This window comes from Kryptolebias marmoratus, linkage group LG6 (genome assembly GCF_001649575.2).
Source record: "Kryptolebias marmoratus isolate JLee-2015 linkage group LG6, ASM164957v2, whole genome shotgun sequence".
Classification (NCBI taxonomy): Eukaryota; Metazoa; Chordata; class Actinopteri; order Cyprinodontiformes; family Rivulidae; genus Kryptolebias; species Kryptolebias marmoratus.
The window spans coordinates 26,615,303-26,630,156 of NC_051435.1; the positions used below are offsets into that span (position 1 = coordinate 26,615,303).

Genomic DNA, 14,854 nt, shown 5'->3' on the forward strand with positions numbered 1-14,854 from the left:
GCTCAAGTGGTTTATGAGCTATGTATCTCCACTGAGCTTTTTTACAATTCTGCTCCTTACCAGTCTGACAGGAAGTGGCTCAGTCACCGTGGAGTCGGTCCAAAGACACAGCAGCAGTCGCCATGGGAACAGTGACGATGGACAGTTAAACTTTTCTCTAATGGCCATTGATCTGCCGGCTCTGAGGCTCCACCTCTCCAGTGTCATCGCCAGCAACAAGGAGCGATGGAAAGAACTGTCTGTGCATGGTAGAAGCAGTTAAATTTCAACTAAGAACTTTGTTAAATTATACAGTGTTCATTTTTGTTCTCTGCTTCCTGTGTTCAGAGCAGAAGAAAAGCAAATGGGGAAAAAAAGTTAATTAGGACCCCCACAATCCAAACCTGTCACCTAAGACAGAGGTGTCAAACTCCAGATTTCCAGGGCCGCTATCCTGGAAGTGTTAGGTTTTTCTGCTCCAACACACCTGATTCAAATGGTTTAATTAGCTCCTCACCAAATCATCAAGTTCTCCAGCAGCATGGCAACAAGTCATCCATTTAAACCAGGTGTTTTAAAGCAAGAACACATCTAAAACATGCAGGAGAGCGGTGCCCGAGGAATGGAGTTTGACACCTCTGACCTAAGAGTTTGACACCTCTGACCTAAGAGGTCAGAGAAGTTGGCTTTAAATTACAAGAACAGATAAGACAAACTCAAGATTAGGCAATTTAGTTTTTAGAGTTTGATTACTATCATCTTTCCATATTTTAAATAAAATATTTTTTTATTTTATCAGTTGAACAAAATGTTGAATTACATTCACCAATGACTTATTTTTTTCTATTAGACTATTTTCAAGAGAATGGCTGTTGGCTGACAAAATTTTTATTATGTTGTATCGAATATTAAATTATTATGTGTATTACACCTTTAATGACAGCAACAGATCTCCCTCTTTGTCATAATGAGAACCAATAAATAGTTTTGCAACACTGTATGTCTATAAATTACCTGAATTAAAACCAATTTTGACTTTGCTAAAGCCATTTGTTTGTGGCAGCCAACTTGAGGGGGGCTGATCCAAAATTTCATCAGTTGTAGCAATACATCCAACAATGACTTTCTGAGACTTTCACTGAAATCTAACCTGTGGCTATTGAGATGTATTAGTAATATGTGCACGCACACGCACACACAAAGACACGGGCAAAAACATTATTGCTCGCCTTTTGCCTTTTAGCGGTGTCCAAAAAAAACTGGAAGAAATACAAAACTGCAATCACAATACTAAATTACAGTAATACTCTGTAATAGTTAAAGTCAAATTTAATTCTAAAAAAACAAAGACAAAGAAACAAAGGTGCTACAGGAACTTCAGAAACAAATCCAAACCTAGAAAAAAAACATTTAGAAGTAAAAGATCAGAACTTTGATTTTGGGGCTTCGAACTGTTTCTCTGTGCTTCTTTTTAATTTTAAGTAGTTATGCTGATTTTCTGCTTTTAACTGGCTTCTAGGCCTATTTCAGTATGATTTGAATGAGTAGGAAAAGCACAGGTGTATTAATAAGGGTTGCATTCCATTTCTGCAGCTGGATGTGTTAGTGTGCTGTAAAGAATTCTACAAACAGAGCTTCCTCTACATTAAATGTAGCCCTTATTAATACACCTGTTCCTTCCCTACTCTTCCAAGTCAAAACGTAATGCCATTAAATGAGCCTGTTGGTGTATCTTGAATATAATTGTGTGTCTGTTCTTAACAGAACTGGCCAAGAAGGAACAGGAGGAAAAAGAGAACTCAGAGGTAAAGTCTGAAGCCTCACTGAGCCACAGCACAGATCAGCCACAGAACTCAAAGGGTTTTCCTTCAGCTGAACAGAATGACGACACATCATCTGACCGTGAGACTGGAGATCACATGACCTGCAATGGTACGAGTGCAACACCATGGTAAAACTTTGTAAATCCCTGACTGAGCTCACCTGTTGCTGTGGTGACCGTTGCAGGGGCAGAGGAGGAAGAGGAGGATGACAAAGTGCCTGAAAATGCCTGAGGACACACTTCGGCTAAGTCCTCGCTGTATCTGACTGTGGCAGATCACCATGACAACAGGTGGCTGGGTGCAGTAACAACGAGGGTTCAGACTCTTCTGTGTGCAGCTGACTCAGTGGCCCTCAAAGGGCCCCCAGATTTCATGTTTACAAGTGACTATGGAAACATATTTAAAGTGACTAGTTTTCATTCGATTCCAGCTTTTTAGCAGCTTCCTGGTTTAGTCATAGTGGTGAAAGTGTGATTTCTTTGAAACTCAGAGGATCATTGTCTGTAAAACCAAAGAATGTATAAAGGCTGGAGAATAACAGTGGGATAAATGTCTTTGATCAGGAGGAACAATTAGTGAAGCTGGTAAGAAAATGCAGCTCATGAGCGCATGGAGGACCTGCTGCTCTGCTCTTTTTCTCTCTTTGTTCAAGCTTCAAACTCCTAGGCATGTTGTTTGTCTGACCACACCTCCGATTTGTGCTGTCAGACTAAAAGCGTCCTGGAACAGTTGTGCCCAAAAAGTTTGCTGAAATTGAATTAACTGAAACTGATTATCAGATGCAGCTCATTGAGTGTTTTTGGTACAGAAAATTTAGGAATTTTTTTTAAAGGTTTGGCAAAGTTTGGACCAAGTCTGGAGCATGTACATCCACATAAGTTTGTATTACACAACTCAGTCACTTTTCAAATCCAGCACTCAGAGTAGATATTCTATTTAACCAAATAAACTATATTAATTATAAACAATTTCTGAAGAAACTGTGAAGTGTGCCAGCGCAGCTACAGCCCAGAGATCTAACAAACCTTCTAACAAATCTAACAAAACTTTTTTCCCATAAAAGTCCAGTAATTTGAAACTTACTTTTGTAATCTAACCTGACAAAATGCCATGTTTTAATGTATAAACTTTTAAAGTGTGAAGACAACCAAAGTTAAAAGAAATAGTAAAGCTGCTGTCAGTGGCTCTGAAGGTCACCATGGTAACCACACACACACCTGTGTCTCACTCTGACAGCAGTCTTAATAAGACAAACAAGCAGAGTAGAAAGTAAGCCTCAGTCACTGTGTAAAAACTATAAGTTGTACTGAAAAAAATCTTGAATTGTAAGAGGTAGAAGAATCTGGTGATCACACTGAAATTTTTAAGTGTCTACCTTGTTTATATAGGAGATATGACAAGTTAAACTGGGCCTTCACTTTCAGTTTGAAAAAAAATTCTGAGCTCATACAATGGAAGTCTATGACAGTTTGGATCTACGCACTGTGGCTGGATTTAAGAGAAAACCATAGGTCCTATAGCAAAGAGAGGCATACTGGATGAAAGAAGGCCAAAATTCCAACCTTTTCATGTGTAAACTCTATAGGAATTGTAGAGCTTGTGAAAGTTAGAAGTTTGTCTGAAAAGTCACAAATGTTAGTGTGACATCATCACACTTTAAATTGAACATTTGTGCTAAAGTCTCCAAAAATCACGACATTTAAACTGGGACTGTAAAAAAACATTAGGCATCAAAATACCAATTCAAAGTTTGACTTTCCATGACTTGTTTAGACTTTGAATGGTGTTTCTACTGTGAAGTATGACTGATCGATAGAGCTCCAAAGAATCTGATAGATCAAGAGCTCAAGAGTTTTTCTTTCCAGTTTTGTATAAAATCCCATTGTTGTCTCTTTTGTTTTCGAAGATGCTGTTTACACCATTTGATTTACCACTTCCAAAAGTCATAGAACGCTATTCCCAATTGAGCTGCACATTTTTAATGCATTTTTTGTGCAGGTTTTTCCAAAGCTGTGGGAGTAGTGAGTCAGAAATTATGATGGAAAATGCTGTTTGTGTATTGAAGCACCCTTAATAATATATTCTAAATTAAATGTAATATAATATAGTATCTCTATCCTCTTTAAAGGTTCCATGTAAAGCATTATGTGTTATCTTGCAGCTCAAACTGTAAATTGTATCCAGTTGAATTACCTTGCTCTTAGGTAATAGAAAACAAATTTACCAGAAAGTTAAACATATATTATGTGTAAGTGCAACACATTGTATTTAAACTATTTTATGAATTTCTTTAAGATTTTTGAGGTCAGAATTTGGATTTTAGTTTTTATTCATCCTGAATCTAGTGAATTTCCTGATTTGATCAAAGATGCAATAAGAACTTTTAAAACTCTTTAATCAAGAAACTGAGAAGGAGGAGGGTTGATTCATAATTTAATGAGGTTTATGGACATTTTGAAGTGGCGTTCGGTGAAACAGTTACAAATAAATAATAGCTTACCTGCATGGAGCTCTTTCAGTCTCAGCCAACACTAAAGTTGATTGCCTCTGTCTTAAAACAACCCCAATCATCAAGAGTTCATTGTGGTTCTTGCAAACTCTCTTTTAACATATTTCTACACTGCCATAAGTTCTGCAGTACATAGATATTTAGATGGGTGGTTATTTGGAACATTAATAGTTGGAGCAGCAGCTAGCTGTAGCACTTTTTACAAGTAATCATGTAAAATTACATGAGCTGTAAAGGTTTATAAAACAGCTTTTGCATCAACCACTCTGCAGTTTTGAAAATTGGAAATGCTGCTGATCTGTGTGATCAGATGCACACAATAGTGAGACACTTCCTGTTGATAAAAGACAAGTCAAACATACAAAGAACATGAATTTTAGAAGTGTTGAACTATTCACTGGTAATAAAGTTTCACAAGTTTGTGTATTTTATCCAACAACTGAACATGGCTGTCAGAGGCTGTTCTTAGGTCAAAGTCATCTATCAGTCCTGTTCTTACTTTATAACTCTGTCCAGCAGCTGTCTACTGCAACACACTTCAAACTGATCTTACTAACAAATTTAGCATTACCTTTTACCACACAAATCTTTATATTGTTTTAAAGTAGAATTAAAACCACACTTAGTGTGTTTAATGTGCAGGAAGCAGAGCAGCAGCAGCCAGTCAGCTTGGATTTCTTTACGTGACCACGTCACTGATAATGTATTTATTTTTTTTTTACAATAAAGGTTGTCTTTTTGTACTTTAGTACTGTACATCTATAACATAGAGTAACATGGTACTATCTAACATCATTGTATTATCTGTGGAGGTGAGCTTTCTGGTTTTAAACAAAAATAGCAGCAGCTGAGTGGAACTCCATTTAATCTGAAAAGAAACAGATTATTTCTTTAAATCAACAGGAGCTTAGACTTTAGACAGTTTCTTCTCTCTGTTGTGTTACTGTCACACATCCTGACTGTGAATAAAAAAGTGTCTGCCACAGTATCACCATGGTGATGACAGCAATTTAAGTTTCTATAGCAATGGCTAAAAAGCCTAAAGGTGGCGGTGAAACTGCTGACAGTGAAAACTCTTTAGATCCTCTGAGCACTGTTTGTTAATGCAATGTGTGCTATAGTCGTTGTATACTCTTCAGCTCTGTGTCCTGCTAAGTGTCTGCGTGGATGTGAGTGAGAGAGAGACAGAGTGTGTGTACATTTTTGTGCACTATGTGCTGTACAGCTGTTTATTGTATTAAATGTTATGAACTCGGTTCTTCTGCTGTGATTATTTCAGTCAAAGCTCATTTCTTGCATTTGATTGTTCCTGTAACATTTTGGAGGTTATGTTGCAACTATCTGACATCTAAAACAGCTTTTAAATTTGTATTACAAACTACAAACAAAGCAAAAATCCAAGACGCAAACACGAAACAAATTAAGTGTAGTTAGCGAAGCACAGCTGCCAACAATATGTAGGTTCAGATTTATAGATATGAAGGCCATCATTTTTTGCCTTCAAGCAATGAAAATACACTTTTTGACCATGTCTAATTATTTACCTTGAAATCTACATTCCATAATTACAGTTAAAACTATTGATCATACTGCAAAATAATCCTAACATCAATTTGCCTTTGTTTTTATATGTTTAATTTCAATAACATTAAAATAAATAAGTTGTTCTGTTAACACACATTATGTGTTTTTCCTCCTCTTTTTGCTGTGCTAAATGCACAAAAAGTATTTATACATTAGCTTTTTATTTTGGTTTTTCACAAGAGAAAACATAACTGGCTGTGGGAAAAGGTCTCCCACAAAACACTTAGAGTGATAGTGTTATCAGGCAGTTGCCAGAATGTCCAACATTTAGAATATTGAGTGAAGGTCAACATCATATTTGACAGCATTCCTAGCACTTGATAGAGCGTGATATAGGTCACCTGTGGATTTGTGGGATGTTGTAAGCAAAAGCCCAACACATAAGGTGTACAGATGTCACAGTGGTCTGATGTTGGAACTAGTGGGTATGTAAATGCACCCACACATCCAGTGAAGATTCTGGTCATCCAAGATAGAGGGAGGTTTATTTATTTATTTTTTTTTGCCTCACTCATCACAGAACCACACAAAATGTGAGTAGTGGACACTTTACAACACTCAGTGCCATCCTGTACAGACTACAAGTTTACTGACCCATGTTTAGGCTGCCAATAATATGAAAGCAGAGAGTGGCACCATAACATGGAGGCATGGATAACAAGAAGTGTTGTATCATGTTTAAAGATAATTTTCAGAGTATAGTGGCAGTGAGGAGAAAGGAACAATCCTGCAAATGTTGTCACCTGGATTACTTGTGGCATCAAGGATTACAGAGCCATAGGATCTGAGTTCAGGTCACTTCAGGACCCTAAAGAGACAACACTACATCAGTGACATCCTGTGTCCCCATGTCTCACCCTTCCTAAGACACCACCCTACACCTGTCCACACAGAATACACGTTTCTATGACTTGCCTGCATCATGTTGAGTTCTTCTCATGGTTAAGCAGTTAACAGTGTGGCTCAGCTTGATGGCAGTGACTAGATGGATTTTGAGGTCCAGTACCAACAGCTGTGGGCTGACTTCCAACAGGAGAAGATACAACACCTGTATGACTTTGTTCTGCCCTGAATTACCATTTGTAGACAGGCCTGAGGGGGACCACGTCCTTCTGGCATAGGACCAGCTGAGTGCCCATACTGCCCACTCATTATTCATTTGATCAGATATTGTAATAACTAGAATACACATCACATGACAGACCTTTCAACAAGAGCAGTTTAATTTTGTGCTTTAAAAACAAACAAACAAAAAAGCAAACCATTGTTGTACTTAAAATTTGTGTTTTGGCTTCTTCAGCTGCTGTCATGTTCCTTTAATATGTTTTCATTTTATTAAAGTATTAACTGTTTAATTACTGTACTGTTATTGTTGCTATTTAACTTTTGTCTTGTAGTGACTTACATTTTCTTTGTTACTGTGTGTTCTGGTCTATTTTACTTCCTGTTTTATTTTGTGGCACTTCAGTTAATTTTAGTCCTTTGCACTCTAGATCTAAATTTTATGTCTTCCTCCCACTCATTTACTAACTTGCTTTGTTTGGTGCCATTTGTTATCATCATCTGGCTGCTTCCTGGATGCTTTCCTTTTATTTGAGGCATCTTGATGCTCACCATGACCACACTGAGGTATGTGTCAGTGTCAATGGTTTTATAACACACTAACAGTGATATTTTAACCCTGTAAAATGGTAGAGGCTGAACATGCATAAAAATTAAATTTCAAATTAAGTGAAGTGTTTTTTGCATGTTTGCAAGTGCATTTCATGTGATGTCATGAAGTTACAATAAACAGGGAGTCTCTAAATGTGTTTGTGTTGATGCTAATAAAGACCTATTTTTATTAAAGTGAGAGATTTATTTATTTGTGTAGATAACCAAAAGGAAAATTATTTAAACGTGATGCTCACTGATGAGAGGAGATATGGTTGCATTGCTTTTTCAGAGCCACCAGAGGACAGCATTGATAAACCATCTATTCATACATTTTCTATACCTGCCAAGTCCTTCAGAGGGTCATGGGGCACTCGCTTCAAGAGGTAGGATAAACCCTGGACAGGTCCCCAGTCCATGACAGAGCCACCAAAGAAATACACAAAACACACAACTATCCACACAACTAGGGTTGGGGTTTAAACCCTCCAATTAACTAAAAATGCATGTTTTTTGTCTGTAGGATGAAACCAGAGGACCTAGAGAAAACCTGCACATGCACAGGGGAACATGTAAATTCCACACAGAAAGGTCCCTGGTGAGTTTCAAACCCATGATCTTCTTGAGGCAACAGTACTAACCAGCTGTGTCATTAATAAACCAGCACACATTTTGGTGTATTGTAAATATCTGCCACCAGAGGAAAGCAAATCAGCACAGTCCCACCACAGAGGCTGGTCTTAACACCGATAAGTCCAAATAGGAGATCTTTGATTCTGGTATAGCAGTTTCTAATTAATTACCATCAGAACACAAAGAAATACCTGAGAAAAACAAATGCAAATTTTCTTTAAAACAAAACATGTGATCCAGCTGTAAGTAATATTAATTTAAAAAGCACCTTTAACAGATAAAAATCATGAAGGTACGTGGCAAAAGAAAAGAAGGGTGTAATTCCATCCATCCATCCATTTTCTTTTCTGCTTCTCCTTTTTGGATCATGGAGAGCTGGTGCCTATTTCCAGCAGTCTTTACGCAAAATGCGGTGGACACCCTGGACAGGTCGTGAGTCCATCGCAGGGCCACATAGAGACAAATAAGACAACCAGCCATTCACTCTCTCACTCACACCTAGTGACAATTTTACAGTTACCAATTAACCTAACATGCATGTTTTTGGTTTGTGGGAGGAAACCGGAGTAAACCCACGTGTGCACAGGTAGAACATGCAAATTTCACCCAGAAAGGCCCCAGGTTGGGAAGCAATCTGCAACCTTCTTGCTGGGAGGCAACAGCTCTATAACAGAATTAGAATAAATCAAAACAAAAGCAACAAAAAACCAATAAAATCAAAAGTAAAATTAACACTGAAAATTTTGGAATAACATTTTGAATTTAGCACCAAGTGATAACTCCAACTTTCAGTTACTCCAGAAAGGTGGATCAGACTTAAGCAGAACCATGGCATGGAGGCAAGTTGGGCCATAATTCACAGAGGGTCAGTGGTCAGTAATTCGTCCAAGGTCACCTGAGGTTGCCGTATTGATATTGAGGAAGGTCTGGAGCTCTTCAGCTGATGGAATTAGGAGTTGGTGGGTGTATCTGGAGCAATTCTTCACCTGGACTTTTCTTTTAAAGCTACAAGTGGTTCCTCTGGACCTTTGTAATTTTTTTTCATTTTACTTTCCTGGACTTTACAAATAAAGCTAGACAAAAACGAGAAACCAGCACATGGACACAAAGATAACAAACTAAATGAAAACAACCGAGTAAAGCCAGAAAACGAGAATCAAAATGTCAAAACATAGTCAGACACTCCTGACATGGTCAGCAATCTTGAGGTCTGCACAGATGAACCTTAACTCATCCTGTTCAAAGGCTGTTGGACATTGAACTGTCCCCTGTAAAGGAAAGGAGTATTAAGTTTGTTAAACTATTTCACAAATTTTTTCACATTCAATTTAAAAATTTCAAATGATTTCACAATTAAATAAACATATTTTATCTCTGCAAATTTTTTATTACTTTTTTTTTTTAAATAAGAAGTGTCTACTGATAGGTTGTCCACAGAATGTAAACACTTATCCAAGGCAATCCCAAGAATCAGTCATAACAGAATTGAGTGTTTCCCCTGAACAGTTGCTGGAAGATGACGGTAGGTCAGAGGTCATAAAGGGAAGGGGTCCCTTCATGCCACAAGTGCTTCACGATGAAATAAATTAAGAGCAATATCTCTCTTCACATAATAAACTAAGAAAAAAAAAGATTTTTAAAAGAGTAAAACAAGCATAATGTTATAAAAACTAAGTAAAAGCTTGTTTAAATAAAAAAAATAGCTTAAGCTGTTTTTTTAAAGAACTCAGCAGTCTCAAAACAACTTAAAAGCAAGAAAAGCTTATTCACAATCCAAGTGCTTTTGACTGAAACTAACAGTACTCCCTCATTTACAGCTTTTAAAATTACTTTTCTTCAAGTCTCTTTAGGGTAACCAAAAGTGCCTCAAAGCCCTGAGACTTGACTGCTTCAAATGACATACTTTACATCAGAAATAAACATGTTTACAGATGAGGATATTTAATTTATGTATAAACACTGTATGTGGAGTTACTATCTACATGAATCAACTTCTTTAAATTGTTTTTAAAATTTGAACTTATGACTAATGATCACTACTCTAGGTAATGACTGAGTGATGTGGTCAGAAACTAAAAAGTTACAGTTCACATCTTTTTGTACTTGGTACCAGGGCACCTTGAGCCAAAAGTCAATAATAAGGTATCAGTAATAAGTTCCCTACCTTATTACTAGGGTAGGGCCACTCTGCCTTCATATCAAAAGGAGTCAGATGAGGTTGGTTAAGGCTCCTACCTCTGGAGTTTTTTTGGGCACATCCCACTGGAAGGAGACCATAAGGTAGACTCAGACCTTGCTGGAGGGATTATAAATCCTCTCTGACCTGGAAACACCTTAGGATGCCCCATAAGGAGCTAGACATTGTTGCTGGGGTAGGTAGGTAGGTACATTTATTTATATAGCACTTTTCAGCACGAGGCGACTCAAAGTGCTTTACAACACAGAACAAAATTACAGACAGTTACAGAAAAAAAATTACAGACAAGTACAAGATACAGTGATAACTAAGATACAATGATAACTAATGGGGAAAGGACTAGTCCACCTGTTTTCTTAGTGACCTTATAAAAGAGGTAGAAAATGGATGGGAAGCTAGTCCAAGAGCTGCCAGAACTGCCATAAATTTCTGCCACCTTAAAATTACTTCAGTCTTCAAAATCTATTGGCTGTTCATGTAGGCCAGGGGTGGGCAACCCTGGTCCTGGAGGGCCACCATCCTGCATGTTTTACTTGTTCCTCTGCTCCAACACACCTGATTTGAATCAATGGGTGATTAACAGGCTTCTGCAGAACATGAAGAGGTAATTTAACCACTGAATCAGGTGTGTTGGAGCAGAGAAACAAGGAAAACATGCAGGATGGTGGCCCTCGAGGACCAGGACTGCCCACCCCTGATGTAGACACTGTTTTTGTCAGGTGGGTTGGAAAATGAGGCAAACTCAGTGTGCAGACTCATGATGTAAGCTTAAAGAAAACCTAATTTATTATAAATAAAAGAAAACCAAAGACAAAAGCTGACATGACAGCAAAAAGCAAAACACAGACTAAACCCAAACATGAACTAAACACTAGAGGCAAGCCATGGGAGGAACCAGAGAATGCATGAAAGCAACAACAGACCAGCAAGTAAGTGGAGGAGATGACTGGGTTTTAAAGACAGAGGGTAATTAGGAGAAGTGCCCACAGGTGAATGATTACTAACTAGGATCAGGTGGAGATGGGTGTGGCAGGAAAACAAGTGACTGACTGAGGAGAAGTGAATAATGACAGGAGTACAAAAACAAGAGCAAGAACTGAACTAAGACAAGACTAAACATAACGATAACTAAATAACAAAACAAAATAAACAATTACCCAAAACTAAAACATGAAAAACAACCCCAAATCCTGACTGTGAGGATCTGGGTTTAGCTTCGCCCTTGGGCGGCGTCACTAACCTTCACTCCACAGGTGATCCTGATTTTGCTGACGAGACCATCCAGCATTTAAGCCCCAGGCTGAGATCAGATCTTCGCTGGCGCATCAAACCTTCCGGGTTAGATTCTCTGCCTCAGCTTCTAACCTCGGTTATGCTCTGTGTACTAATTACGTTCTTTGTCTTGCCTGAAACTTAGTTTTTTTGCAGCGCCAAGACTACGGACCTTTATGGGAACTTATCTGGAACCTGTCGGATACTTACCTTTGCTGGAACTGGCTCGTCATCTCCTGGATCACTCTGGAACTGCTCCTCACCTCTGCGCAGTAAATCACCTCCTGGATCTGTAAGAGAACAAGAGACATTATTTCCTTCATCCTTTTGAACTACACTGACCAAAATCGTACCCGAGACTCACCCAGTTCTTCTTGCCTTGCAGACTACTCCCGAGACCGGCTCACTGTATATATTGGCACCACCTGTAAATAAACTCACTTACCTTTAGCTCCGTCTCCGTGTGTGGTTTTGGTTTCGCTCTCTGGACAATTCCCCTGAGTTTGTCACTGACAGTTTTACAAACTTTTAGAATGCTGTCAATTTTGTATCACATAGTTATTCTGGCAGAAATATTTTTATTTTCCTGCTCTTGGAAAAGATGTTTTTAATCTCAATGACACATTTTTTTTTTCTTGGTTAAATAAAGGATACTACTATGAGAATTGCCTCCTTAGGTGCACCATGAGTGTAACAGCAAGCTGATAATTGTGCTTGCTAAAAAAAACAAGAATTCGTTTAAAAAAATTGTATAAAATTAATGATGGCCTGCAAAAATGTAAAATAGCACTTTTGAATTAGCTCTGGTCAGACCAGCTTTTCACTCCATAAACTTTGGTTTTCAACAAGCTATATACAGCTGGTAAGATATTAATCTTGCAACAGAACACCACTTCAAATGATCTGAACTTTTGCTTTAATGGATCTTCATAGAGTCCTTAGTGTGTCTTTCAGATTCATCTGTAGCTTCTTGCTTTCAAAACCTGAAATGAAAACAGACAAATTGCTTTAGAAGAGCAGCTCACAAACTAAAAGATGACAGCACGGTGGCTACATCTGTCCTACATGTTCAGGCTATGGATTTATTATTATAGTTAGTGAGTGTTGTCATTTTGATGTATTAGATGATGAACAGACTCAGCAAAATGCAAACAACATCTGTGAATAAGGGAATTGAACTAATGGGGGAAAGCCTGTGAAATCTGGCCAAGCTCATTAGATTTAAGACAATAAGTCTGATTGGGACAAACATACCTGTGTCAGCAGCTGAACAAGGCTTCTGCTCTGCCAACTCAATTCAAGCAAGTGGCATAAGCTGATCAAAGGCTGAGCTTCTGGTCACTTTTTTAAGATCTTGAATTATTCTATATTTTGGCACCCTTCCATCTGACCATTAACTTATGTTGTTGATCACAGAGAAAAAATATGTTATGATAGAAGTCAATTGAAGTTGTCACACAGAGTGGAGAAAACCCCCAAAACATTTAAACACATGCTGTACAAACAAGGAAAAAACATTTTTGTGATGGAGCAAAAAAGGAGGTTTTAACCAATGCCAACAGCATCATAATAAATGATGCTTCACTTTCACATTACAGTTTTAAAAGTAGGTTATTTTTCAGCTTTTTACCTGTATTTTGATGTTTATTAAGGCAGATAATATTTATCTGTTGTTCTGTGTCCGTGTGTGTGTGTGGGGTGGGGTCATCTGTGTGTGTGCATGCACTGACCTGGATTTTCTCTGTACTAAACAGGTAACTGGCCATAAGCTGGAGAGCCTCCGGGTTGTCATGGTGATACTGTAATGCTCTTTCGATGAACTCTCTGCACTTATCNAGGGGGGGGGGTGCATGTGTAACTTGCCCTTACCATTGTCAAAATATCTCATGAACCACTAATTGGGTTCTAATTAAACTTTTTGAAAGGAATAATTTGGTTGATATTCTACAACTGATTACCTCCACCAAGCAGGTTATGTTTTTGGTAGTGTTGGTTTGTTTGTTTGGCTGATCAAAAGATTAGTTAAAAAGCAATGAACAGATTTTGTTGAAATCTTAATGAAATGTTGGGGTTGTCACAACAAACAAGTGATTCAATTCTGGTGGTGATTTAGCTCACAATACAGATTGGATTATTTTTTATGATACTATGGCCTTGGTGGAAGTCTGCACTCTTCAAGAGCTTCTAGTTATTTTTTGGAGTCAACCAAATTTAAGGTGGCCACCACAGCAAAGGAATCTTAGCAAACACAAATGGCTATAACTATAACCTTGGCACTTTAACAGATGGAGTCAACCCTGTTTCTCTCTTAGCAAAATATCTTCTAAACCACTGAACAGATTTCAACTAGAAGCACTTGGCCTCCACCAAGGCCATAGGGCCATTAAAACATTGTAGGATCTGGATCGTGATCTGGATCACCAATAAAATTTTAATGTAACTTTAACTTAGATTTAACTTGTTTCTTGTGACAACTTCAACATTTCCTGAAAATTTCATAAAATTCTGTTCATTAGTTTTTAAGTAATCTTGGGAATAGACAAACAAACCAACTAACACCACTGAAAATATAACCTCCTCGGCAGAGGTAATCAGTTGTAGAATGTCAACCAAATTGTTCCTTTTAGAAAGTTTCATAAGAATCAATTTGGTGTAGTTGTAACTGACAGTCATTCACCACAAATACACAAAGTACCGGATCACACGAGATATTGCAAATTGTACAAGAGTGCAATTCTGTTGACCAAAATAGATGTAACTCTGTTTATGTCATCATAAGATGATCTTAGTTTAAAACTCTGGCATAAAAGGCAGTGAGTGATATACATTCCTTCAAGCAATGCTCAGCCTTTTATTTGTACAGTACAGATATTTTTGGTTTTTTGGTGTTTTCTTCATTAAAACACTACTTTCTCGTGGTCATGAACCAACCAGTGGTGGACCGTCAGGGCCAGCAAGGCCTTCTCTGCTGGCCTAACATAACCAGAAATCATGATCATAATTATGATAAAGGTTAATTTAATTTTTAATTTACTTTCCCTAGATATCTAAAAGTATTCATATTCTCTTCATGTCATATTATGCTCCTTCCAGTGCTGTTGTTTTTAGGCTAGAGTTTTTATCCAATCAGAATTCAGCTATCTTATGTTGCCAGGCTGTATGAAATCTGTCCGGGCCTTCAGAATCAACAGTGCTGGCGTCTGT

The 14,854-nt window shown here is 37.9% G+C and overlaps 1 protein-coding gene across 1 annotated transcript in view; it reads left to right on the forward strand.

The window, feature by feature from the left end:
• The window catches only part of LOC108243554 (phosphodiesterase 1A, calmodulin-dependent), a 66,587-nt gene extending 61,020 nt beyond the window's left edge, over positions 1 to 5,567 (forward strand). Inside the window, exons 14-16 of the mRNA XM_017429085.3 lie at positions 64 to 248; positions 1,744 to 1,911; positions 1,987 to 5,567. Coding sequence (XP_017284574.1) covers positions 64 to 248; positions 1,744 to 1,911; positions 1,987 to 2,033 — 400 coding nt within the window. The 3' untranslated portion in view covers positions 2,034 to 5,567. The remainder of the gene's footprint in view (positions 1 to 63; positions 249 to 1,743; positions 1,912 to 1,986) is intronic.
• The last annotated feature ends 9,287 nt before the right edge of the window (positions 5,568 to 14,854 follow it).